The sequence below is a fragment of the Fukomys damarensis genome, unplaced genomic scaffold, assembly GCF_012274545.1.
Source record: "Fukomys damarensis isolate Sample0158 unplaced genomic scaffold, DMR_v1.0_HiC HiC_scaffold_16, whole genome shotgun sequence".
NCBI lineage: Eukaryota > Metazoa > Chordata > Mammalia > Rodentia > Bathyergidae > Fukomys > Fukomys damarensis.
Genome location: NW_022900928.1, coordinates 117,832,969 through 117,858,716, shown reverse-complemented (window position 1 = coordinate 117,858,716; position 25,748 = coordinate 117,832,969). Strand labels below are relative to the sequence as shown.

The 25,748-nt window shown below is 54.8% G+C and overlaps 1 protein-coding gene across 5 annotated transcripts in view; it reads left to right on the top strand.

Annotated features, from left to right (window-relative positions):
• Positions 1–25,748, top strand: part of Tns1 (tensin 1) — a 165,155-nt gene that overhangs the window by 52,408 nt on the left and 86,999 nt on the right. For 4 of the 5 annotated variants that reach the window (XM_033764621.1, XM_010611937.3, XM_010611940.3 and 1 more), the window contains exons 2-6: positions 3,049–3,090; positions 16,077–16,118; positions 17,203–17,253; positions 23,110–23,159; positions 25,317–25,488. In XM_033764621.1, the coding sequence (XP_033620512.1) occupies positions 25,321–25,488 (168 nt within the window). In that variant the 5' untranslated portion in view covers positions 3,049–3,090; positions 16,077–16,118; positions 17,203–17,253; positions 23,110–23,159; positions 25,317–25,320. Of the gene's footprint in view, positions 1–3,048; positions 3,091–16,076; positions 16,119–17,202; positions 17,254–18,040; positions 18,207–23,109; positions 23,160–25,316; positions 25,489–25,748 lie in introns of those variants that run through there. The other variant, XM_033764619.1, reaches the window with a different exon arrangement.

The window sequence follows — 25,748 nt, the reverse complement described above, 5'->3', positions numbered from 1 at the left end:
TCTGTGCCTCAGTTTCTCTATCTGTGAGATGGGGACGATAGCGTGGAATGAGTAGGAGCAAATGGCTTGGTACTAAGTAAGTACCTAAGTGGTGGTGGGTGTGAGCCCCATGCTGGGTACAGACACACTGGCACTGCCAAGCTGCTGGTAGCATCTCTGTGGCAGTGAGTGTTTGCAGGAGGTCAGCCTGGCATGGAGGGCACAGGGCATCTCTGGAGCCAGGCCGCCAGGCCTGCACTCTACTCCGTTGGCCAACTCCTTAACCTCCTCTGCTGCACCTCAGCCTCCTTACCTGCAAAACGGGTAGTAACCATCCTGTTCAGGGTTGTTGTAAGAATTGAGTTAGTTACACAAAGTAAGAGCAGTGCCACTTGAGTATTGGCTGCTGCTGTCGCTTCTGTCACGGAAGGTACAAGGATGGTGCATAAGGCTCTGTCAGTGCCCAGCATCCAGAGGGCTGTTTGAGGTATGCCAGGGGAAGGCCTGGCCGAGTCCTGGGATCTAGTGCCATCGGTTCCCGAGGCGGACAGATGACAGGGCTGGTACCGAGGGCCCTGCAGACACTCCCAGGGGCTGCCCCTCTGCAGAGCGAGGCTTGACAGCTTGGGTCCCCACGGGTTAGTGGGGTAGCCACTGCGGGTGGTGCCAGGCGTGTGGGCCCATCGGGCACAGGCCAGAGTGGCAGGGGCCCTGGCGCTCCTTGGCACGTCCCAGGCTTCTGAGAGGGTGGCCAGGGGCCAGCATGCCGGAGGGAAGGAGAGAGCCTTTTAAGGAAACATTTCTCTTCCTTAGAAAAAGAGAGTGAGCAGAGAAATGCTGAAACACACAACCCAGTCTACTGAAACACACAACCCAGTCTGTGGGCCGGTGGCCGGCCGGCCTGGAATGCGCAGCTGTGGGCCGAGGGCGGGAGGGCTCTGGGGCAGCGGGCGGGCCCTCCGCGGGGAGTGACTGCTCCCTTGTCCAGGTCCTCAGGCGGGACACCTGGGCCACCTTCTCCCTGCTGCTTCAGGGAGGGCCTGGGAGACTCTGTAATCGTCCTTCCCGCCCCTCCTCAGAGTACATCTGTCCCCCCCACAGCCTTGACTGTGGCGGCGCCCCTCCCCCGTCACAGTCTCCACGCAGGGTCCTGACAGCCCCAGCACCACTCTGAACCCTGGAGCACGGTGAGGGTGCTGTCCTACCCACGCTCCTGGGACCCGTGGTGACAGGACTGTGGAGGCCTGGTCCGCTTCTGGAAACCTCACAGCCCCACAGCGGGGTTCAGGGCTATGTCTGGCAAAGACAGCAGTGCCCCTGGGCTGAGACTTTGATGGGCACGGCAGGCAGGGAGTCCTGTAGGCCACAGGCAGCTCTGGAGACTTTCCTTACCTCCCTGTCTCTTCCACATGCACCTCTCCCTGGGCCCTGACCCACAGATGCTTCATCTCAAACAATCACTCCGAATCCTGTGCTTGGGTGTGTTGGGAGCCCTGGGCTTCTGGGAGCAAGCTCCCCACGAGTTTCCTCATTCTTCTGCAAGTGGGGCCATGAGCGATGAGGTCCCTTTCATACTGCATCTTGGGAATCAGCCCACCTGGGTTCAAATTCCAGCCACTTACCATCTGTGTGACTTTGGGCAAGTTGCTTTGCCTCTCTGTGCCCAACGCATCTCCACTGGGGATAAAGCAATAATATCTACCTTACTGGATTGGTGAAAGTGAGTTAACATAGAGAAGGCATTTATGGTAATGCAGACCCAGTGATAGCTGTTGAGTAAAATTCAACATTAAAATTCACTTCAGAGCTGGGTGTGGTGGTGCATGTCTGTAATTCCATCACTCCTGGAGGCTGAGACAGGAGGATTGCAAACTGAAACCCAGCCTGGGTAATTTGCTGGGGAGTCAGCTCCTGTAATGTGATTGGCTCGAGAACCCAGAGATGCTAACTCCTGGCCACTTCTATCCTCGGAGCTTGGGGTACACTGTCATAGGGGTGTCCTCATCAGGGCTGGCGTGTCAGGCCTGGGGATCCCCTTGGGCTGGTGGGACCACAGCACAGGCTCAGCTCGGGTGGCCCTGGGGACCATAGCACTGTGGGCTGTGGGCTCTCACATTGGCCCTCCCTGGGGCAGCAGGCATGGAGGGGTTGCTCACTGTCTGGGGAGGCAGTGGCCCCCTAGTAGGTCACCCACAACTTGTGCCCAGACGCCCTCATGCTCGGTGGCGGGCGGGGGGAGACCTCCTGCTGTGTCCCTTCTGCAGGCCCCTTGTCTGGTGTTCAGGTCAGGAATCAGAGCCAAGGTTGCACACTGAGCTCCAAGAAAAACGAGTCCCAGCTAGCAAAAAGGAGCACATGGATCTCTGATAAATGCCCCTGCTAATTGTCAGGGTGACGTTTGGCTGCCTGGCCTGGGGCAGCGGCGGGGAGGGGGTGTGTTATCTTAGGGAGAGGAGTTGGAGCAGCCAGGGAGGCCTCCTCCCACCTCCCTTGCCTCTCTCCCTGGCCTTCCTCCGGACCGGAGAGGAAGAAGAGGAGGAGGAGGATCTCCCACAGTGGGTGCTGTTGCCCCTCAAAGCCTTCCACATTTTGTCCCCTGGCCAGTAGGAGCCTTCTCCTTGGCCCAGGGGAGACAGCAGAGGGTGATTTTACCTTTCCTAGAGGCTTTGGTAACAGTTTGTCATCATTTAAAGTTCTTACCATATTGTTGAAAATTCAGAAAACAGCACAAAGGAAAAGAAATCCTTATTCTTACTACTGTAACCCATTGTTACTAAAATGCTGGTATGTTGCGCTCAAGCCTCAGTGTCTAGGGCTTTTTGCAAAATTTTAACTGTGACGTACGTTTCACACTTGCTGTCTGTATTCCCTTCCTCTGTTTAGGAATTGCTGCCTAAGCATTGCTCCCCATTTCTGGAGCTTTTGAAGACCCTCAGCTGTGATGATGCTGCCTGTGTCTCCAGGGAAGGGGCCTCTTGCCAGGAGGTGGTGGCAGTGGGGATGGTCCCAGGAGACTAAGTCTACGCTCACAAGAGATGCTAACCTGGCCTTTCTCTGCTCCTCCCACAGGTGGCTGCCCCCTGCGTTCCTCCGTCCAGCCATGAACTGGTGGTGAGTAACAGCTGTCCCTTCCCTTGGCAGCCCATCCTGTGGCTCCGCAGCTGCAGCTGACTTTGGACCCAAGTGTGTCGGGCAATTAAGTGTGGTGGACGAGGGTCAGCATCCCTGGGCTGAAGCTGGACAGGGAGGAAGTGAGTCATGAGGTCCCCTCTGGTGAGATGCAGGACAGCTCTTTCCAATCTTGAGACTTCAAGTACTTGGAAAAACCCATAAAAGGGAATTTTGTGTGTCTCCAGGCCTGGCCAGGTGCCTGTGGTTCCAGGGTTTAGAGGACTTGGGGTGCTGCGGCATCTCCTTCCACCTGCCTGGTCCCAGGTCAAGTACCCTTTGCCCGGAGGCAGGGGGATGGACAGCATGACCCACAGAGTCCATCCACCTGGTCAGTTTATCACATAGAAGAGGCCTCAGCTTTGTCCCTAAGCTCCTGGGCTCAGCCGCCCCATCCCCCCATAAATGCCCCTGCTAATTGTCAGGGTGACGTTTGGCTGCTTAGCCTGGAAAAAATCCCCAGACATTGAGGCTTGAGCTCAACACACCAGCATTTTAGTAACAATGGGTTACAGTAGTAAGAATAAGGATTTCTTTTCCTTTGTGCTGTTTTCTGAATTTTCAACAATATGGTAGGCTTCCAGAGCCTGGACTGGAAGAATCCCTTGAAGGCGTGGGCTATGGTGAGCACCCTGTTGCAGACTGATCCCAGCTGGGCTGGCAGGGAATATTGACAGCACTTGCTCCCTGCCCTCTTGTTCCCTCTCACCCTTCACTCGAGACAGGAGGGCCTCTGGGGGGCTGCAGGGGAAGGGGTCTGGGGTGTGCAGCATGTGTTGGAGGTCTGTCATGGAGAGGCATCATGTGGGCACAATCCCACGGGCCTGGCCAGGGTACCTGTCTGGTGCCGATATTGGCAGAGTCTAGGGGTGAGGCAAAGTGTCCTGGGGAAGATACAGGTATCGCCCGGACCCACACGGTCACCTGCTCCATCCATGCACCAGACTCCTGGTCAGGTCACCTGCTCGCTCTCATATCCACTCAGTGTGGGCTGGTGGGCCAGTCACTCTTTCTTTCTGGTCCTTGGTTATCCTTTCTATCTAAGAGAAGATCGGATTAGATCTCAGTGTGGAGACATGCTGTGCCTTCTCTCCCTCTTCAAGGTGGTGACAGAATGAAAGCAAGGTCACAGCTGTTCTTGGGCCCTCAGACCCCTGGGGGCTTGGGCAGTGTCACTGCAGTTCTCCACACTGGGCCAGGTGTTTATCTTCTCTGCAGGGACCCCTCCTCCCGGCTCTCAAGGGTCAGACCCTCTGGGTATCAGCTGCCCAGCCGTGAGCTCCAGATGTACAGTGTTAGTCGCATGGAGCCCTGTCCTGGGTCATCTGACAACAGCAGGGGTTGGAGGCAGGCGCCGTGGGGGATGGGGGGAATGGAGCCAGAACAGCCTGGGTTGGAACTGCCACAGAGAAATGTCCCTGGCATCCCAGAGGAGCAATGGCGAGACCTGTGGAGTGTGGGGGCAGAGTGGAGAGGGTTAAGCATGTTCCCCATATTATGGCTGAACTGTCACCTTGTAGCCGAGAACAGTGTCTTTGGCCAGGTGGGGAGGCTGAGGGTCCAGGATTTAGGGACCCAGGGCAGAGGTCAGATGTCTTTCCACTGGGAGTCTTGTGAGCTTTGTTTATAGGAGGCACCGTCAGGGGTTGGAACAAAAGGGAACAGTTTGGTGTTCCAGCCGGAGGACTGCAGATAGGTTCCAGAAAGGACTCCTGGAATCTGCATGTCTCTGTGATGTGCCCCCACCTGCCAAAGGGGCTCGAGCTTCAGGCGGTTGGACCAGCCCTCTGGTGGCCAAGTGGTGGAGACAGCTGGATTGTCCGCCCAGGGTTTCCCTGCCTGAGTCAGAACCCACCTCCCAGCAGTGAAGAGCCCCAGCATTCTGTGCTCACTTCGGCAGCACATATACTAAGAGCCCCAGTGCTCTGCTCCCTCCCTCTGGGTCCTTGTCCCCCCATTTGCTGCTCCCCACTCCCTAAGTTCAGGTGTATGACCCGCAATACTTCCTTAACCTCTCGACCCTCACCCTCCTTTCTCAGTGTGGTAGCTGTGTCGTGATAGTACCCACCTTGTAAGGTGTCAAAAGAATCAAGTGAGTGAATTAATCCACCTAATCTGAATTCAGAAGCCTCTGATGACTGCCCATCTCACTTGAAGGCAAAGCCTAGGGTCTCCCCCCCCCCACTCGCTGCCACAGTTTACACAATAGCTTTCCTCTCACCTCGCCTCTTACCTCACCTCGCTATGTCCTCTCTTCCTCCCTCCCTCAGTTGCACCTAGCTGGCCTTGCAGACTCTTGGACACACCCAGCATGATGCTGCCTCAGGACTTTTGTACTTGCTGTTTTCTTTTGCCTGGAATGTTCTTTCTGCACGTGCCTGCAAGTCTCTTTCCATCCCTCAGTTCTTTACTCAAGTATCAGCATTTCCCTTCCACAGTGATACTATCTCTCTTCCTTGCTTCCTCATCCTTGAGTACACTGTGCATTTTACTTACTTATCTTTATTTTATTTAAGGGGGCTTCACCCACTGAAGCAGGGAACTTTTCTCTGTTTGTTTTTTTGCTGGGTTCCCACTGTTTTGCACACAGTAGGTGCTTTATATGTGTCTGCTGAATGGCTGGAGGGAAGGCAACCAGCCAGGGGTCTGGTGCAGGTTAGGTGTGCAATAAACAGGACCCTGTGGCTGTGTTACTTGCTGGCCCATGGGGTGACTGTGAGAACTATGGGTGGGGGTCTGAGGCAGGGCAGCTGTCTTTAGCTGGAAGCCCAGTTACTGTCTCCAGGGAGTGGGAAAGTGGCCCAGGGGAAACCAGGAGAAAGTCTGGCTTCCCCTGAGAGCACTCAGCACCTGTTTCCTCATGGCCAAGTGCTTTGAACAGGTTCACAAGAGGGAGGAAAGGGTGGGTTTTTATTTTTCCTTCCTTTTTCATTCACAGCCTGCCCTTCAGCCTCTGTAGGGCTGGTCTCTGGCCTCCCTGCCCCTCCTGTCCCCTTGCACAGTGTGTCTGTCCATGTGTTTGTCTGTCTAGTTTTCTCCCTGACTCAGTGGGACTACAGCTCGTCCTCTGACCTTCTCACTGCTCTTGCTTAAATCTGACCTCCTGGGATTGGGACCCCTCATCTCTGCACCCAGGATTTCTGTCTAGCTTTTGGCTCTGCTGGCCAGACATGTTTTCCAGTCTGTGCCCAGGCCAGCCAGGGAGAAGTGGCTTAATCTTCAACCCATGTTTTCGATTTACTCAACAGATGTTGCCCAAAGGTTTGGGTAAAAGGATTCTAGGGTTGCCCCCTCCTAGGGGGTCCATGGTGGGGTAGGATGGAGGGGGGCCTTGTTTGCCATGAACTCTCCTGATTCTTGGAAAGAGCTGAAGCAGCTTTTTTTTTTTTTCTTCTGAAAAATAAGAGTCAAAGGAATTTCCCACAGATGATAGCCAAATGGGGTGGCCACCAAGGTCATCCGGATGCCAGGCTCCTGGGCGCACATAGCCTGGCATTCAGGAGACCTAGGCTGGGCGTGACTGAGGGTGCAGGCTGTTTCCCCTTGTACAGCCCTTGGAGGGGTCTCAGAGTGTCCTTGTGGAATGACATGGAGCCTGGGGTGGGGAGTCTGGAGGGGCTTGTAGGTATAGGGAAATGGTGATTTCATCTACAACAGTAATATAGCATGCTGCCTCCTGACCTGGGGTTTCACCTTTTTTGGTTTTAGATATTCAAAGTCAGTCAGTCTGAAAATATTAAATGGAAAATCCCAGGAATAAACGATTCATAAGTTTTAAAATGTATGTCATTCTGAGTTGTAAGATGAAAAATCTCTTGATGCCTGGCTTTGTCCTGCCAGGGATGTGAGTCAGTTCTCTGTCCAGTGGATCCGCACTGTATAAGCCACCTGCCTGTTAGTCACTTAGCTACCTCAGATATCAGATGGCTTGTTGTGGTATTACATACTTGTTAGTATCTCTTTACTTAAAAATGGCTCTGAAGCACAAGAGTAGTGTTGCTGACAATTTGGATGCCAAATTTGGATGACAATTTATATGCCAAAGGGAAGCCTAAAGTGCTTGCTTTAAGTGAAAAGAAGAGAATATATATATATAAGGTTCTGTACTATCTGGTTTTAGGCACCCACTGGGGGTCCTGGAACTCTCCCCATAGCTGAGGAGAGCTGTTATAATAGCTACAGTAAAACACTAGCCCCCATTTTTGGAATTTTGTTGCAAGATTAAAAAAAAAAAGCATCCTTTTACTAGTACATGTTTGCAGTACATAATGTTTGCATTCCTTGTGTGAAGTTGGAACATATACATAACACATCTTCATTCCTTTTTTATCCTCTTTCTCTCCCCTCCCTTTAGTGACAACAAAGGAGCGATTCTATGCTTTATTCCCAGTGTCTGCATGAGGAACTGAGGTCAAAAGCCACCGAGCTACTAAAAGGGAGAGTGAGCTCTCAGCTCGGTAGTCTGGCACCAGAATCTACCCTCTTAACCACATATATTAATGACAAATGTCACTGTCACTTGCATATAGCGTCTGAAGCTTTCAGAGCCTTTTCCATGGGGCCTGGGGAACCTGCAGGGCAGGCCTGATTCTGAGCCGGGGAGGCAGGAGGTGGTAATTAGGGGCTCTGGAAAACTAGGTGACTTGTGCACAGTCACATGGCTGGTGGTGGCAGGCAGTGGGTCAGGATTGTACCCAGCTCTGCCTTCTCCCAGGAGCCCTGGTGCTTGCTCCTGATGGAAGTACCCTGTGTTGCCAGGTGCTAGGTTTCTCCAGCCCCTCTTTCTAAACAGCTAATGTCTCTGATTCCCTGTAGGCTTGGGCTTTGGGAGAGGGCCTGTCTGTCCATCTTACCAATGAATAGCTCCTGAACACCATTGCTCTACATGCTGGAAAGTAAACAGGCCCTGGGATTTTAAGATAATTTTCCCAAGGTTCCTCTGTGTTGGGCCTGCATCAGAAGGCACCATGTAGTCTCATGGAAGAAGAGAAAGCACGATGTTAACTGGTACCGGAGCGCACAGGTGGACTGCTCCTCCCAGCACTATGGCTGGCTGATCATCAAGGATGTGGCTGTGTATTTGCCTTTGAGCTGTGGCCCCAGTGCATTTCATCCCAGGGCACAGAGGGGGCAGTGAGACCTGGAGCGTGCTGAGAGATGAGCCTGCTCAGAGGCTGACTTCCAAAGTGGAGGAGTGACGTCTGGGCATTGCATTCCCAGAGGAGCCCTGGCACAGAGAGGAGGGTGGAACCCCTAGGGCTACTTTAGCCCAGGGAACGTGAGGGATGGGTGCGGAATGGGGCTCAGAACAGGTTGCAGGTGGAGGGGCTTATTTTTTGTTGTGCTCCAAAGTGGACCCTAGTAGGTGTTGTTATGAAGAAAGGAAGTTTGGGTGTGAGAAAGAGCTTCTTAATGTGGAGAAAGGCCCATAGGGACTTTGTGGTGGAGGTGGGACCTGTGTTCTGTGACTGGAACTCCTCTTCACTGACACCTATAGGATGTGAAGCAGAGGGCTGAGGGGAGAGAGATCCCCTCCCAGAGCTGCCCTTAGGGACCTGGTCCTGGAGGACAAGGTCACCCATAATGTGCTCGGGACTGGCACAAGGAGGATATGGGGCCCTACCCTTGGGGGTCCTCATATTCCTTGGGGAGAGAGAGAGAGACAGAGAGAGAGAGAGAGAGAGAGAGAGAGAGAGAGAGAGAGAACTCTACCACAGAAATAATTAGCATTCAACTTTGGGGTTCTGCCCGGGGCAGGTTTGGGGTTTGGGGGAAAGAAGCTATCTGCCTAGGCTGAGATGGCTGGACAAGTCCGGCTCCTGCTGTAGGGCTGATATGAGACTTGAGCAAATAGAAGAGAAGAGGGAAGGAGGAGGGAGGACACTTCAGAAGGTGGCAGGGCTGAAAGAGAGGGGGCAGAACCTCTATGAAAAGTGCTGAGCCCACTAAAGGGCAGGTTAAGTCCGCTGTAATGATTTTAGCCAGGCCGCTCTTGCTGGGGGAAGAGGGACTTGGATTTCCTTGCCTGTTACACCTCTCTGGTGGCCTGGCGGGAGCGGGTGGGGGCAGTATGAGTTCCGGAGTGGAGGCAGAGGAACGTGGGGGGCTGCAGTGCTCTCATCAGAGGCCAGAGAAGAGGGCAGGGTGGTGGAGTCTGCCATCCTGAGGGGGTGGGGCCAGCTCCTGGAGGAGCCCTAAGTCGGGGAACTTGAACTTGATGTGCTAAGCACCAAGGGCCATTATGGGTCCCTGAGTGGGGAAGTGACCCAATGCAGGGCTCGAGAGATGGGAGCCTGTTGCCACCTGCAGCAAGGGCTGATAGGGAGGGGTGGCCACAGAGGAGCAGAAGCTGGTGCAGGTGCCAGGCATGAGCTGTGGAGGAAGGGCCGAGGGAAGCGCAGCTGTCCAGTGCCCAGCCGATTGCAGGAGGAGAAGGGTTGTGTCCGGGGGCCATGGCAAGAGGGAGCATGAAATATTCCAGCCTGGCCCCTGGCCAGCGCTGGTGAGGGTGTCCAGGGTGGCCCAGCCTACTAGGAATCGGGCTCTGGGCCCCTCAGGGTGTGCTGGGGAGGGGCGAGGGCAGGAGTGGGCTTGCCTAGGTCCTCCCCTGAGGGTGCAGGGAAGTCAGGCATAACTTTCCACTGAATCACAGCAGGCCTGTTTTTTTCCTCCGGTGGCCTTAGCCTGCCTGGGAGAGGATGTGGCCCCAAGCGGCTTCACCCCGACATTTGGGGTTGGATGCCTTGCTGTCTTGCCTGGCCCCAGTCTGCCTGTGTAGTACCCTCCTGCCAGCCTTGAGTTCACTTATGCCACCCCTGGTGGCTCCCACTTTGTCCAGGTACGGTGACACCAGGCACAGGTTTTGAGGGGAGACCCGGGTTCACACTGGACAACCACCCTCTCCAGAGCCCCTGTCCCCATTTGCCAGGAGAGGACCAAAGTATCCCTCGCTACCCTGTGACCATGAAGTGATGTTTTGCCGTAGGAAGACCAGAGCGCAGAGACCTGTCCCCTTTCCCTGCTGCTGCACTTCTTGTCATAGTTACTGTTGTCCTCACGGCCATTAAATGAGGCCACACCTCCACTGGCCGTCTCCCCCCACGCTCACCATGCGCCCCATATGTGCCCCATAAATGCAGTTCCCTGCCCTCCGGCCTGCTTTCAGCCCCCTCCCTTCCTCGGCTTGTGGTTCTATTTTTGGAACAAGCAAGCCTGGAATAACTTTCTCTGCTTCCTGGGTCTGAGGCCAGTCCAGCCCCTCGCCTGCCCAGCCCAGTGGCTCCCAGCTTCTTGCCCTCCTGATAGGCCATGCCAAGTGACCTCACAGTTCATTGCCACGGCAGGACATGTGATGTCACGGGGTCATTTTGGCCCCCAAACCTGCCTGGATTCCTGGCCTCCCAGGGGACAAGAGAAGGGAGAGCTGGCAGGGTGGAACGAGGGTGAGGAATTTGGACGGAATGTTCCTCGGAGGCTGAGTCCGCATTCTGTGTGCCCCCAGACCCCCCATCCTTTTCCTTCCTCCAAAACAACAGCCTATAAATACATTTTTTCCTAGCCCACCCTCCCTGCAGGCCACCAAGGTGTCCTGCTGCGTGAGCCCCCAGGCAGTCGTCCCAGACACCCCAGTCCTCTATCATGGCAGCCCCTCCCGAGCCCACACAGTGGCCATGGAGAGAACATGTTTTTTTTTTTTTTTAAAAAAAAAATTGAAGAAAGGTTGTGCAGTTTCCCTTATCCACCCTGTGGTTCACAGCCCCTCACATTCAGGAAGAGGACCACTGTTATCTGATCTCAGTCTCTTCTACTTTGGTCCATTTCCTGTTCTTCTTATGGAGGGGTAGCCAAGAAGTGCCTTCCTATGGAGGACCAGAGTCCAAGGGATGGCTCTCAAGGGACTGTCAGAAAGTGGGTTCTGGCACTAAGGAAGATGGTCTCAGGGATCAGAGAGAGGGCGGGGGCAGAGGAGAAAGAGAGAGCAGGAGGGAGGTGGAAGGGGCAAACTCTCTTGGGCAAGTTATTGACTCAGACTCTCAGCTTCCTTGGTGGTCATGAGGATTGGTGGTCAGGAAAGCAAAGTGCCTGATATTCTGTCCAGGATGTCTTTAGTGCTTCATGAATAGTTATAGCTTTAGCACCTCCATATCAGGGTCAAGAGCAGTGGAAGCAAGTAGTGCCTCTGCAAGATTCGAGGGGCATCACTCTTGGCCTGGGCACGTGCACTCACAGAATCTGTCAGGATCCATCATGCCTAAGCCTCTCACCCTAGTTCCACCTTGCTCCACACTCCTGGCTTTGAGGCCCTAGTGCAGAGCAATCCCCAAAGGGCACTAGGGTGCTGGGGGTGGAACCCAGGGGCTGGAGCATGCTGGGCAAGAGCTCTACCATAGAGCTATATCTCCAGACCTTTTTTAAAATTTGAGACAGGGTCTTGCTAAGTTGCTCAGTTCGGCCCCAAACTTGCAATCCTTCTCTTGAGTTGCTCAGGTTTCAGGTATGTGGCACTGCACCTAGAGGGCTTAGCTTTTAAGTAGCATTAGGTCTAACCCCTGTCATCTGCTCCTTAAGCTGGATTCCGAGGGGCCCTTCTAGAAGGGCAGAGGGGATTGTGGAAGACCGTGGTAGGGCTGGCAAAGCCTGGGGTCCTTACATGGCAGGTTTGGTCTTAGGAATGGACAGGGAGGGGACCTTTCTTTGGGCTCCATCCCCCTCACCCTCCGCCACTGACTTTGAGGTACTTGCTAGCCCTGGCTGGGGACCCAGGGTGAGGGGCAGTGTGAAGAGTGTGGCTGTGGGCTTTGCACCCCTGGGAGCCAACCCCAGCCCTACCCTAAACCTCATCATGAGAGAGGAAGGAGGAGATGATGCCTCAGGCCCTCAAAAGGCTCAGGTTCTGAGTGTTACGAGAGGGTGTTGAGTGCAAGTGTGTGTGTGTGTGTGTGTGTGTGTGTGTGTGTGTGTGTGTGTGTGTGTGTTGTGGGGGGAGTAAGAGAAGTTCTGGCCCAAATCTAAGCAAAGGCAGAGGTCAAAGACCTTCAGATCTAGGAAACCTGGGGTGTCAGCTGCATTGTCAATGAATGTTCTGCAGGGTTGGGTATCAGAAAAGGCAGTGAGTGGTAGTGGATTCACTCCACAGATATTTACTGAGGCCCACAGTATGCCAGGCACATTTTTAGGCTCTGGGATGGGGAAAGAGGAGTTTATATTTTAGTGCAACAGACAGACTCTAAACAAGATGAGTAAGTACAATATGTAGTATGTTGGAAAGCCATGTGTTCTCAGGACAAAAATAAATCAGAAAGAGGGTAAAAAGTGTGTGTGTGAGGTAGGGCACTGTGTGTATCTGTGTGGGGTCTTGCAGATAAAGGTAGGATGGCAGTCAGGACCCAGGGGTCACTGTGGTTCAGGGGAACCACAGCCCTGGGTGGCCCAGAGCTTTTCTCTGGCCTCAGACTTCCTGTAGAGCCTGGGCTGGGGCAGCCTGGGGGATCCCCCCACCTCCAAACACTTCTCATTTCCAGTAGTCCTTGGGTTGGCAGCAGTCAGGAAACAGAGAAGCAGGACTTCAGTCCTAGGAGAATTGGGGTGGGGTGTAGCATGCACGCCAGGCTGGATTTGCAAACATGGCAGGATAGCTTGGGGTGTTAGGATGGGAGGGGTTTCTGGAAATTTTTAGCTCTTCAGAAAGCATGTAGAGCAGTAAGTTCAAAGCATCTGATCCCTGGCAAGTGCTGCCCTGTGGCCAGTCTCCAGCTGGCAAGGGGAAGGGGCGGGGGCAAAGAGGATGGCACTCAGATGATCATGGGCAGGAAGAGGATGGTTCTGCTGCAGTCCCACACTTCTCATTTCCAGTAGTCCTTGGGTTGGCAGCAGTCAGGAAACAGAGAAGCAGGACTTCAGTCCTAGGAGAATTGGGGTGGGGTGTAGCATGCACGCCAGGCTGGATTTGCAAACATGGCAGGATAGCTTGGGGTGTTAGGATGGGAGGGGTTTCTGGAAATTTTTAGCTCTTCAGAAAGCATGTAGAGCAGTAAGTTCAAAGCATCTGATCCCTGGCAAGTGCTGCCCTGTGGCCAGTCTCCAGCTGGCAAGGGGAAGGGGCGGGGGCAAAGAGGATGGCACTCAGATGATCATGGGCAGGAAGAGGATGGTTCTGCTGCTCTGCTGAGGCCTGTGGTTTCTAATATCAACCCCACTGCATTGTCTACCCCATGCCAGGCCCGGGAGTGGTGGGCTGGGGCGGGGCAGGGAGAGGCAGGGTAGGCCCTGAGTGGGTGTGGGATGCCCCAAGTTTGGGATAACGAATAATAGTAAAAGTCAACGTGGACCCAGAGCGTCCTCCTGCCAGGTACTCCTGTAAGGGCCTCAGGTTCTGTGTTTCATTTGTGGCCACAAAGTCACCCTAGGTCATCCTGGTGGGACACTGGGAACTGCTGAGGGTCACCAGTCAGCAGCAGGGAGCCCAGATGTAACCCCAGGTGGTCTGCAGGCCAGTGATTCCTGCACATTCCTGGGTCCCTGCATGGATGTCACTGACTCAGAGGTTTCAGGTCAGGGCCTGGACATCATATGTCCACTGTGCTGGAAGCTGGCCCGATGAGGCACTTTCCCTGGAGAGGACGTGAAGAAGCTCTTCAGGGGCTGGGGTAGCCACGTAGATGACCCCATCTCTCCCATTTCTGTCCATTTTAGGGAGGTTGGGTGGCCATGTGGTCGGAGAGGGCTGTAGAGTTGGGAGCTCTGGGTTCATATCTCTGGTTCGGGGGTGGCTTTCCAGAGGTCCCCGTCTGTCTGCCCTGGGGGACCAGAGCTGCTTAGGAAAGAGCCAGAGGGACCATCTCCATGTGAGGTGGAGGTCCCAGGCCAGTATGACAGCCCTGGTCAAGAAGGGGAGGGCTGGAGGCCGTGAGATTTGATGGGCCAACACCGCCATGGAGGGCTCCCATGCCCAGGCCTAGGTCCCTTTTGAGTTGGGTCACATTACAGGAGGCAGAGGGAGTGACTGAGTCGGGAGAGCTGAGGGCTTAGTGCTCAGTCAAGGGCAGGGGGACTGGGGGTTTCCCAAAGGCTCAAGTGTTCCCTATCCAGTGGCCCATGGCCCAGGAGAGAATTCTGAGAGGAAAATGCCTGGGGGCTTAGGGTTAGGGCTGAGCTGGGAGAGGCAAAGGTGACATCTTTACTAATCCTCAGAGCCATACCCAACATCCAGGTGAAGCGATGAGGGTCTCCCTGGGGTGGGGTGGGGGGTAGGTTGCTGTGTTCCTGCTTCTGCTGTGTGCCAGGACCCCGATCTCCCTCCAGCACCCAGGTTGGCTCTGCCCCAAACTGCTCAGCAAGTCTCAGCTCTTACAGGGAAGTTTTGGCCTCAGTCTGGTCTCCAGGCAGGAGGGGTCGTTTCTGGGAGGACCACTGTTACACTGAGTGCAGCCCAATTTCCCCATCCCATCTCTCTACTGCTTCTCCCTGATGCCCATACCATTGGTGGTCATTCTGTCCATCCCCGTCTCCATGGAAAGTTGTCCGCCCCTCAGGTCCTGCCATGGGTTGGGCCAGGCATTTCCTGTTCCAAGACACCTGTCTTCAACTCCGTCTGGGAGCATCCTCGAAAAGGCTCATCTCATCTGTCCCAAGGGTGCTGGCATCCTTTCCTTTTATTTTAAATTTTAACTAATTAATTATTTATTTATTTTGGTTTTTTTGAGACAGGGTCTCACTATGTAGTTGAGTCTGACTTGGAAGTCACTATGTAGTCCAGGCTGGTCTCGAACTCACAGCGATCCACTTGCCTCAGCCTCCCGAGTGCTGGGATTATAGGCATGCGCCACCATTCCCAGCTTCTGGCATCCTTTCTTCTGAGGCAAGGGCCCAGAATCCCGTGGCTGAGCTGAAAGCTGTGGTCAGGAGGTAGATCTGGGACTGAAAGTTTCTCTTCCTACTCTGGGGGCCTGAGGAGGCCACTTTTCAGAATCCTTTTGTAGAGAGCCTCCCATTGTTTTGGGCAGGGGAAGGCCAGCTCCAGGGTGATCTGTTTCCAGGGGTTACTGATGCCCTGCTACACATTAGTCATAGGCCCTGGCAGGAGGGAGCTTTTGGTTGAATTTGTAAAAATGTTGCTTTGAATCTATTTCAGATGTAGGTTGAGTGAGAATCACAAGTAACAGAATTGCAGGGAAATGAGACATATATTCCCACAGTGAGATCCTTTATATGCGGAGATAATGGGCAGATGGAGAGACTGACTAGATCTCAGATCCCTGCTTGGTGTGGTGGTCAGGGAGGGCTTCATGGAGGAGGGAGCTCTCCACCTTGGCATGAAGGGAAGCCAATCCATGGGGCAAGGCCTGGTTGTGCCATTAAGCAAGGGCGGTGTACAGCCAGGTCTGATGCGGTGGTGTTGTGCAGTTTTGTGTATGAAGACTGAGGTCTGTGAGGACGGAGGGTGGAGACCTAGGAAGCCTGAAGCAGTAGGATGGGGCAGGCTTCTACCCGCTGCTGTGACTTCATGCAAAGACACAAAGTAGGAGCCCCAAGGTGAATTCACATCCTGTCGTCCCTGTTAGAATCGGTGCTTTTGGGTCACTCACTTAACTTCTTGTCTCTGAAGTGACGTTAAAAGACCGTAATGTTCTCCACCTCCCTGGATTCTTGACGTGAATAAGTAGAGAGTATTGGTGAAAACGCCCAGCCCATGAGAACAACAGCACCTCATGCGTCGTTTCTTGTTCCATTTTAAGTCCTCAGTGTAAGTTTGCAGAAAAGGGTGGTTCTAGTACTAACAAGGTCCTGTTTCATTTTCAGTTCTCTGCCTCTCAAGTTCAGGGCCAGCCAGGTTAGGTCTGAGTCTTGGGTTGGTGTCATCCTGTCTGTCCCTGCCACCCACCCCGGGGACACTGTCCTGAGGCCTCACTGCTTTCCACTTTTGTCTGCAGCCCATCACTGCTGAGGGGACGCCAAAGAATGTAGTGGACCTGGTGAGTGACTTCGGGCAGGCGGGTGGGGCAGGGAAGTCTGGGGGGAAGCAGGAAGGCTGGGCGGTAGAGGGTGGGCTTGTGGGAAAGCAAGCAGGGGTAGTTGGGGGTGTCCTTCTGGCTTTAGGGAGCTTGGGGGAAGTCGGAAGGTGCTGGTGTCCTTGGGAGCGAGCTGGGCATCTGACATCGCCGTGTGCTCAGATATGGGCGCCTGGGAGCGAGGCAGGTGGAGGGAGGGGCGGGCGGTTCAATGTGGTCTTCTTTATTAAATACATAGAACGCGAGAAAGCTGGGCAGATCTTTCCAAAAAGGCCTGACTTAGCAGAGAGACAGTTTCCTCAAGGTGTGGGGGAGAGGAAGGGGAGGATGTGGGAGAGTTTCTGCGGTGGGGAAACTGAGGTTAGCTGCGGAGGGGGTGTCTCTTGCCAGCGGCCAGCATGAAGTCATGGGCTTGGGGTTGGAGGACTTATGTTCAAATCCCAACTCCGTGGAGGCTCTAATATTTTTATTTTTTGTGGTACTGAAGATTGAACCCAAGCCCACATCCACAGGTCTTAACTTATTTATTTAGTTATTTGTTGAGACGGCGTCTTGCCATGCTGCTGCGTGGCCTAGGCTGTATTTGTAATAGGGATCCTCCTGTTTCAGTCTCTGAGAATTCAAAGAGCATAGACACGTGCCTGGATGTTTCTCATCCTTCTCTTTCTCCTCCTCCTCTTCCCCCTCTCTTCCTCTTCCACCTTTTCCTTTTCATTCATGTAGGAGATGGAAGACATGCTAGGCCCACCCTCTGTCACAGAGGTACATCCCCAGCCCATAAGGTTCTAACTGTGTAGCTGTAGGCAAGGCGCGAGCCTGTCTGTGCCTGAATTTACTCATCTGCAAAACGGGAATAAATATCTCCCATAGCAGCGATCATGAGACACAAATGAGAGGGCTTGGCTGCCTCTGAGGGTCTCCTATTGGACAGAGAAAAGTCCAACAGAAATTCCCTGGCCCCTCTGCCAGCGCCCTCGCCTCTGCTCTGATGTACCAGCAGGTGGAGGAGCACTGCTTGACTGTCTAACCCCCCCGCTTCTGTCTTCAGGGAGAAGGAACCTCCCGGGGTGGAAACTCAAGGAAAAGCCTGGAGGAGGACGTAAGTGCTGGAGGGAAGAGCTGGGCCCCTGGTCTAGGAGGAATGGCCGGGAGGGGGGCCCTGTCCTGTCTTGTGGGCCTCCCTTGCGTGCTTTCTCGAAGGGCAGGCCATGAGCAGCCCATTGCCTCGCAGCTGGGCCTTGGCCTTGGGCTGCATCTAGGCTGCATCTGGAGCTCACCATTCCGTGACAGCTCCCGGGAGGGCGCGTCTGGGAGCCTGGTGCTCTTGGAAGGGGTAAAGGAGATGGACAAAGAGGTATGGGGCCAGAGGAAGAGGGCCCTGGGCTCTTGGGGTGTTGTAGGGGATGGGGTTGCTTCTCGGGAAACAGGAGCCTTTGGAAATGGCAAAATCCCGTATTTTGCCACTGATTCTGGAAGATGCTGGGAGAGGGACTGGCCTATCCTCGGGCCCCTCCTGCCTTCCATTTTGGGGGTGGCAAGTGCCTTCAGTGGAAGGGACCCAGGGAAGGGCATGGAGCCCTTGCTCCAAGTCAGGTCTTCGAGTGGCTTGTTTGTTCCTACACCATGCAGGAGATCCCACAAAAGTGGCTCTTTCTTCACACACACACACACACACACACACACACACACACACGCACACCCATGTGCTGCGCTGGCCTCTCTGCCTTGCCTGCTGGTCTGTGGAGGAACAGGGAGTGGTTTTGGCGGTTGGCACAGGGGGAGCTGTTGATGGCATGAGGCCCTATCATCTGACAGCTGCCTGACCCATGGTGGGGAGGGCCCCGGGGAGGTGCTGGGAGCAGGGAGGTAGCTCCTGTAGGCAACCACACGCTGCACCGCATCCTGGGCGCTCTGCACACCCGCGCTATGGAGCAGAGCTGTCAGGGCTGCACGGTGCCTCCAGGAGGAGCAGGGAGGATGCCTCTCAAGCTGGCGAGCAAGGCTGTGTTCCCCTGGGCACGGACACGTGTACTGGGGAGAACCCCTGTTCAGGTTGGTGGTGTTTTGTTGTGTGTACCTCCCACTGAGGATGAACTAGATTAAAGTACTCAAAGCCAAAACCTACAGTATGTGCTCAATAAATTAATTTCTGTGGTTTTGATTAAGGGCTAGGAGGGGGCTGTTTTAGAGCCTCATGATGCTCCTGCATGGCACATGCTGAAACTCCACTGATAGATGAGGAAACAGAGGCTCGAGTGGCTCCATGACTGCCACTCCTTCCCTTTGTGGAACGCTGCTTGGATCTGGTGTCATCCAGGGCCCCTGGCCCTTTACCAAGGAACTGGGCAGTAGTTAGTGCCCTAGGCACATTGAGAAACCACATCCTACAGCTCCCTGCATTACCAGCCTTGGCTGCATGGAGCCTAGGAAATAAAGCTACAGCAAGGGAGAATGAGTTAAGACATCATGAAGAATTGTTGCTGATAAGGGTGTGTACGATCTTGGTCCTACAGAAGAAAAGGGTGGTCAGTTAGCTGGGATTGAGGAGAGAGAGTGTGTGTGTGTGTGTGTGTGTGTGTGTGTGTGTGTGTGTTGGGGATTGAGCTACATCCTTAGCCCTTTTTATTTTTTTATTTTGAAACCAGGCTGAGTTGCTAAGTTGTCCAGGCTGAGTTTGAATGGGGATCCTTCTGCCTCAGCCTCCCAGAGTGTTGGGATCATAGACATGGGCCACCACCCATACGGCCTTACAAAGTTTCGCTGGTCTGGATGAATGGGTCTGCCCATTTGTGTTTGCTCATGGTAGTGTCTTGCCTGGGAAGGGGAAGAGGGACATGATGAGGCTGGTTAGCCCACTAAAGGTGTGTGTGGACGGTGTGAGGTGAGCAGATTCTAGACTGCCCTCCATACTCTAGGGGAGGTGAGGAAACCCAGTGTGTACGAGTGTGAGTGTGGGCGCATGCACGTGTGCGCGCTGGGGATCGAACCCCAGCAAAACGCCTACTCATGCTAGGCAAGAACTTTATCACTGAACTGTGCCTCAACCCTTTAAAATTTTTATTTATTTATTTATATCATTGTAGTGGGGATTGAACTGAGGGCTTTCTTACTGAGTTACATCCCCAACCTAAGTTGCCCAGGCTGGGCTCCCACTCGAGATCCTTCTGCCTCAGCCTCCAGAGTAGCAGCTGGGGTTACGAGCATGCGCCACTGTGTCCAGCTCCCAGCCACCTGTTCCAGGGGCCACCGGGTCAGTCCCTGGCCAGCTGCCATGCTGTCCTGCAGTCCACCCTGGGAAGGGGAGCCCGTTCTCCAGGCAGCGTGCTTGCGGCCCAGCTTGCTGGTGGGATGATGTGCTGTTTGTTGAGCTGCTTTCCTGCCTCTGGCCCAAGGCCCAGGACGCACCGCGCAGGAAGACTGTTTCCCTCTGAGCGAGGTGGTGTGGAATGGAGTTTATGGACGGTGTGCTCTGTCGCACTTCACTTTGTTTTGGAAAAATCCAGGCTGGTGGGCAGGAAGGCCAGGGGAAGGGGCGGGGCCGCAGCCCCCAGAGGACACAGGAATGGGGATGGGCCCCTGAGCGGCCGGCCGCCATCTTGGCTGCCTGTCACGGCCTCCTCCCAACTGTGCCCCCTGGGGACTCGGGCTCAGGAAACAGCTTTTCTTTGGGTCCAGAGATGTGTTTGGTCTGCGGACCTCAAAGGAAGGCAGGGCTCTTCCCACAGGGGTGTTGCTTCCAATCAACTCCACCCAAGGCCTGAGCTTCCTGCTCTCGAAGCCCAGAGAGGAAGAAGGCAGTAAATATAACGGAGCTTGGGTGGCAGATCTTGAGCCCCGGCGGGAGGGTCTGAGTGATGATCAGCGCCCACCTAAAAAATCAGCTGTCTGCAGCAGGAAGGATGAGGGTTAGATACCAGGAGGAACTTCCTGACAGTGGGAAAAGCTGTGGAGTCTCTTTTCACAGTGAAGGCGCCTGTGTTTGGAGATGAGGATGGGAGAGTTCTGTTTGGTGCCTGGGGAGTTGGATCAAAACTTCTATTTTGGTCTGTGACTTGGGAGGAGCTAGGAGGAAGTTCAAAGCCCCATGGGTTAAAGGCTTTGAAATCCCCAGAGAGGAAAAGCGTAGAATTACAGGCAGGCAAAGAGCTTATTTTTATTTTTAAAATCAAGTCAGTAAAGTGCTCCCCAGGGTCTCCGAGTGGAGTGGGTAGGAGGTGCTGCCTGCAATGTGCTGTACCCATTTTACAGATGGATAAATGAGGCTGCATGGCTCTTTCTCAACCTGGCCCTGTTAATGAGTAGCTTCTCTGTTGAGTGTCAGCTCTCTCTGGTCAGGGCCTTTCTGTCCCTGCCCCCCCCCCCCCCGGCACTCCCTGGTGCCTAGTGCTTGGCCTGGCACTCAGCTAGGGCTCTGTGAATGTTTACCCCTTGAGGGAATGCTCACCAAGATCAGACGCAGAGATCACCGGTGGCCTCCACTCAGCCCAAGCCTCTCATCCAAGGCCTCTGTGATCAGGCCTGCACCACATCTAGCCCTGAGGTCGGCTGGGTGTTCTGGAACATTAGGGTGCATTTTCACCCACAGTGCCCACTGCCCCAGCCCATTTGCTGGGCCGATCTCCCTGTGTGCCTGAGTGTGCCAACACACAGTGTCTCCCACGCGTGTCTGTTCCCTGCCAGTGAGAGGTCACATGCCCCCCAGTTCTGCAGAAAACAGGAAGCCCATCAGTTCCAGGGCAGCCCAGTGATTCATTAGGGGATGACAGTCCAGCTGTTCGTCCCTGTCCTTTGTTGCAGGGTCACTGTCCGGGGCACTTCCTCCCCTGCCTCCCTTCCCCACAGGCTGCCTGGTGGAGCAGAGCAGGCTTGGACTTTGCCTTATCACTTCTGGGGGCGGCCTGGCCAGACTTTGTTTGGGCCAAGTTTGTATTTATCTGCCCTGGCTCTTTTGGGGTGGGGAGGCTGAGGAATGTGGAGTGTCGTAACGTTTGGAAGAAGGCGGTGAGGAATGGGAGCCAGGTCTCTGGCCCTCCTTGTCCTACCTCTGTGTCTGAGGCTCCCAGCTCCCCTGGGCACCCCAGCACCCTGGCCAGGGCCATCTCAATCCACCTCAATGTGTCCCTCCAGTTCCCTGTGCCTGGATCCATGTTGTTGGCTCCACCTCAAGCATTGGCTAAGTTGTGGCTTCCAGTTGTTCGAAGCAGCTGTGGTGGCTTCCTCCAAAAGTGGCTGTGGATCAGCAGCAGATGAAACCCAAGGGGCTATTTATAGCAGGGTGGCCCTGGGCCTGGATCAGGGCCCAAGGCCTGGGGAGAGTCAGGGACTCCTCGTCAGGGACTGGCGAAGTGAGATGGATGAAGTGTTGGGTTTCTGCGTTCCTCTGGGTGGGTAGTTTTGGAACAGCCTGGTTGGGGACTTGCAAACCGAACACTACCCCTCCTTCCCCCCTTCCTGGTCTGACTCATGTGAATGCAAGTCCCTGGGCCAGCAGAGCTGCCGAGACTGAGAAGGGTTCCATCCGACAGGCCCACTTGGCTCTTGCCACCTTGCACTGAGGCCACTGCTGAGCTGTTTGGAGCTGGAGTAGCCCAGGCAGGGACACTGGTCACAGTCTTCTGAGGCCCGCCCGCCCGCCCGCCCAGGGTGTTGCATGGAGAGCTGTCTCCTTGGCCAGCTGCCTTGATTTTGGGCTTGGCTGCCCATCCCTGCCCCTTACGCACTGTAGTAGGGAGCTCCTGTGCTTCAGGCCCGTGGTCAAGCCTCAGGTTGGAGTGCGAGTCCTGCTTGGTCGTCAGCTTCCCAGGGATTTGGGGGTGAGTCACCTGTGCCTCAGTGTGTTCTCTCCTTGGTGGGTTTTGGTCCTGCCTCTTCCAAGAGGTGGCTGTAACTTGGCTGTTGAGGTAGCCGGGTTTCTGGCAGGCGTCGATGGGCTCAGAGGACAGACTGGGGAATCTAGATACCAGGAATACTGATTTTGTATCTTGTGAGGTAGCTGAAAGGATGGGCAGCCGCTGGGGGTAGAGGGGATGCAGGTTGTGACGCTCTGTAGGGTGCATGGCTGTAACCATCCTCTCAGTTACTTCTCTTTTAGTTGTACTTGCGATAATAGCAACAGCGAAACTACCAGTTGTCACTTATTAAATGCCAGGCATTAAGCAAAACTCCTTGCGTGATGATTTCTTTGCATCCCCATGCAAGCCTCAAGGTTGTCCCATTTTACATGTGGCTCAGCAGGATGCTGGGACCCAGAGCCCAGGGCCTGGGGGGGCGCTGGCCCTGAGCTTTTATTGCTGTGACACTCATTTGGGATGTGGTCCATTTGCCTACAGTCGACAAGCCCAGGATGGGAGTGGATGAGATAGGGCAGCAGACCTGGATTCTCGGGAGCACTGCTCAGTGCCGCTAGGACACTACCTGCTGGGCTGCTGTCTCAAGTCACTTGACTGAATGACTCGCTGTTGCTGCTTTCAAGGCGGGAGGGGAGCATGGGATGACATTGTTGGAGAAGTCAGATCCAAGCTCTGGGTGGAAGGATGCATCGCGCGTCTTCCCTGTTGCTCTTACCGATGTACTTTGTCACCTCCACTGGGGGTTGTCACCGCGGCGGTCCAGTGAGTCTGAGGAGATGTTTTTGTTGATTCAGTGGCTGTTAACTGTGTCCTCAGGACAGGTGCCACCAGCCTAGGGCGGGTGCATTTCCCAGCATTGGCGATTTCTCCCTTCCACCCCTTTGGTGGCTGTGCATGGGCAAGTGTGTTCACGTGCAATTGGCCTTGACTGCGTTAGGTTCGGGTTGCTGTGTTGCTGGAGTGGCAGGGCCGGAATGCCTGGCAGAGAAAGCAGACGATTTGTGTTTGGCTGAGGCCCTGATGTTCCTTGTGGACTGCTCTTGCTGCTGCCCTCCTGCCCTCCTGCCTATTCCCTGTAATGCTACCTCTTTTTTTCTCTTTCCCAGGGAGCCACTAGAGTCCCACCAAGTGTCCAGCCACTTCCAAAGCCCATCAGGTAGGTCCGGGCCACAGGCTCATGGGGTGGAGGTGCCCAGGCAGTGGGGTCAGGGAGGGTGTTCTTCTCCAGTCTCATCGTTGGGTCTCCAAAACCAAAGCCATCAAGCCACAGTGACAGAGTGTGCAGGTAGATGGTCCTTGACACCCGTTATGTTTTGAGTTCCAGTGCTAAACCAGACATTGAGCTGGATTCTTTATTTACCTGCATGAGCTCATCTAGGCCTTGCAACATCCCAGCAAGGTATGTTGGCAGATAAAGACCCAAATTTCAGAGGGATGAGGCGGCATGTCAAAGGTCACACGGCCTCCCAGAGGCAGCACTTGGGACTGGCTGGCCCCAAGGCTGTGCTAGATCTCATTCTTTGCAGAGTGTCTTATATGAGGGTTTGTCAAAAGGAGGTCCTTCATGTAGGGAGGGAGTGCCTGGAGGCCTGTGCTTTGCGATTCAGCCTGTTTTAACTGGGTCCAGATTCTCTGCCTTGGATTCCCCAGCTCCTGAGGACCCAAGATGAGTGGGAATGCTGGCCCTAGCAGGCAGCTGAAGTCCCTAGCTATTGTGGCCCAGCTGCCAGCTCCATGGCTGGAGGTGGAGCTTTAGAAGACCTTCCTTTCCCTGCAGCTGGAAAGACTTGGGGCAGGAGGATATGGAGTGCAATGCCAGTTCTTCCCAGCCAGTGGCGCTGTTCTGCTTTCACATTATCCCATAGGAAGCAGTTAGGGGACCTGGCAGATGAGTGTCCAGGGTTGGCCTCATCTGACTCATGCCTGTCACCACCATGTCCCCTCTCACTCTCTTGCCAAGCTGAGGGAGAGGCTGGAAAGACAGGAGCTGGGCTTGCAAGTTTTCCTGATAGTGCAGTCCTTTCTCTGGAGCCGGGACAGAGGGGCTGTGAACAGTGGGGCCAGACTGATGTAGTTAGCCAGTCTCCTTGTCCTCATGCCCATTTTGGAGGTTACATATGTGTGTGGCTTCTTGTCCTGGGCTGTCCTTGGGTAGGCAGTGGCCTGAAGGCACAGAGTCCCATCCCCAGGGCTGCTGTGACACATTTATCACAGGGACAAGGAGTGGCCAGGGCACAAAGGTCTGACTCCTAATGGGCTCCTTAACCCTGGCTTCTGGTCCTCTGTGTCACTCAGTCCTGGTAGAGATCTGGGTTCTTCCAGGCCCGTTGCTGCCCCTGGGCTTGCCCTCCCTACCACTTTCAGACGTCGCTCCAGTCTCAGCTCTGTCCTGCCCTGGTGGAAGGCTAGCAAAATGGAATCAGTGTTGCCTACCACTAATACAGAGGGAAGCCAGGGGCTGGGAGATGGTGGTGGGGTGACAGGTGTGGGGGTGCCCCACAAGCTTCCTTAGCAGGCATCCTGGACCTGAGAAAAAGTCAGGACATGTATAGATGTGAGCACCTCACTCCCTCCCCCAGAGCCCAGCTCAGTGGTCCCCACCTCCAAGGAACTGCCTCCCACAGCTGCAGCGAAGACTCTGTGTCCTCACTTTTCCTGGACCCTCAGAATTGGGGACGCCACAGCCACAAAGCAGCTCTGGTGGGCAGTGGGAGAAGCCAGAGGTGGGGAGAGAGCCAGGGACCAAGGGCAGGAGACAGCCTGCCTCGGGAGGACTGGAATGTACACTGTGGACTGGCTTACCTGGAGGCCAGGTGAGTGTGTCACCTGAGCTGTCCCCTTGCTGAGAGGCCTCCCACCCCCTCAAAGCTGGCAAGCAGGGAGGCAGCTGAAGTCTCCGTTCAGACACGGGGGAGCCCGGGCTCCTCCTCCTTTTTGGAGCAGTCCCTGTGTCCTTCGGAAACTTCTCTCTGGCCAGGCCACAGTGTCCAGAGGCAGGGCTGGGCTCCTGGGGTCTTGGCTGTGCAAGCCCTGGTTCTGAAACTCTGGAATCCATGTCCTCAAGCTGTTTGGTTCTGAGGTGGCCGGAGGTGCTTGCCAGCCCCAGCCCAGCTCATTGCGTGTGTGGCACTCTCAGATGGCTGCACAGATCTTGCCAGGGGGAGCCTCCGGCCATGGCTCTGGGCTGAGGCATGGGGCAAGCTTCCAGGGCTGAACGTGGGTTCACATCTGATGTGTTAAAGGGGTAGACATCTGGAGCTTGCCCAGGGCACTGGGTTCTGATCAGGATCCCCTCTGCCTACTGTCTCCCTAGAAGCATGAGTGTGAGCCGGACCATGGAGGACAGCTGTGAGCTGGACCTGGTGTATGTCACGGAGAGGATCATCGCCGTGTCCTTCCCCAGCACAGCCAAGGAGGAGAACTTCCAGAGCAACCTCCGTGAGGTGGCCCAGATGCTCAAGTCCAAACATGGAGGCAACTACCTGGTGAGGGAGGCCCCTCTGCTCTTCACTGCTGCTGTTACTGTGCACCTGCCTGGGGCCAGGCTTCCCTTTTCCCTTGATTAACCCTGGGCATCCCATGTAGCCTGGGTCTTCACTTCCTGTCCACTCGAACTGATTCTAAGGAGGATGTCTCTAGCTAAGTGCAGCATCTGGAGCTGTGTGTGTGTGTGTGTGTGTGTGTGTGTGTGTGTGTGTGTAGCAAGAGCAAGGCTAACAACACGAGTTCACTGAGGCTTCCTGGG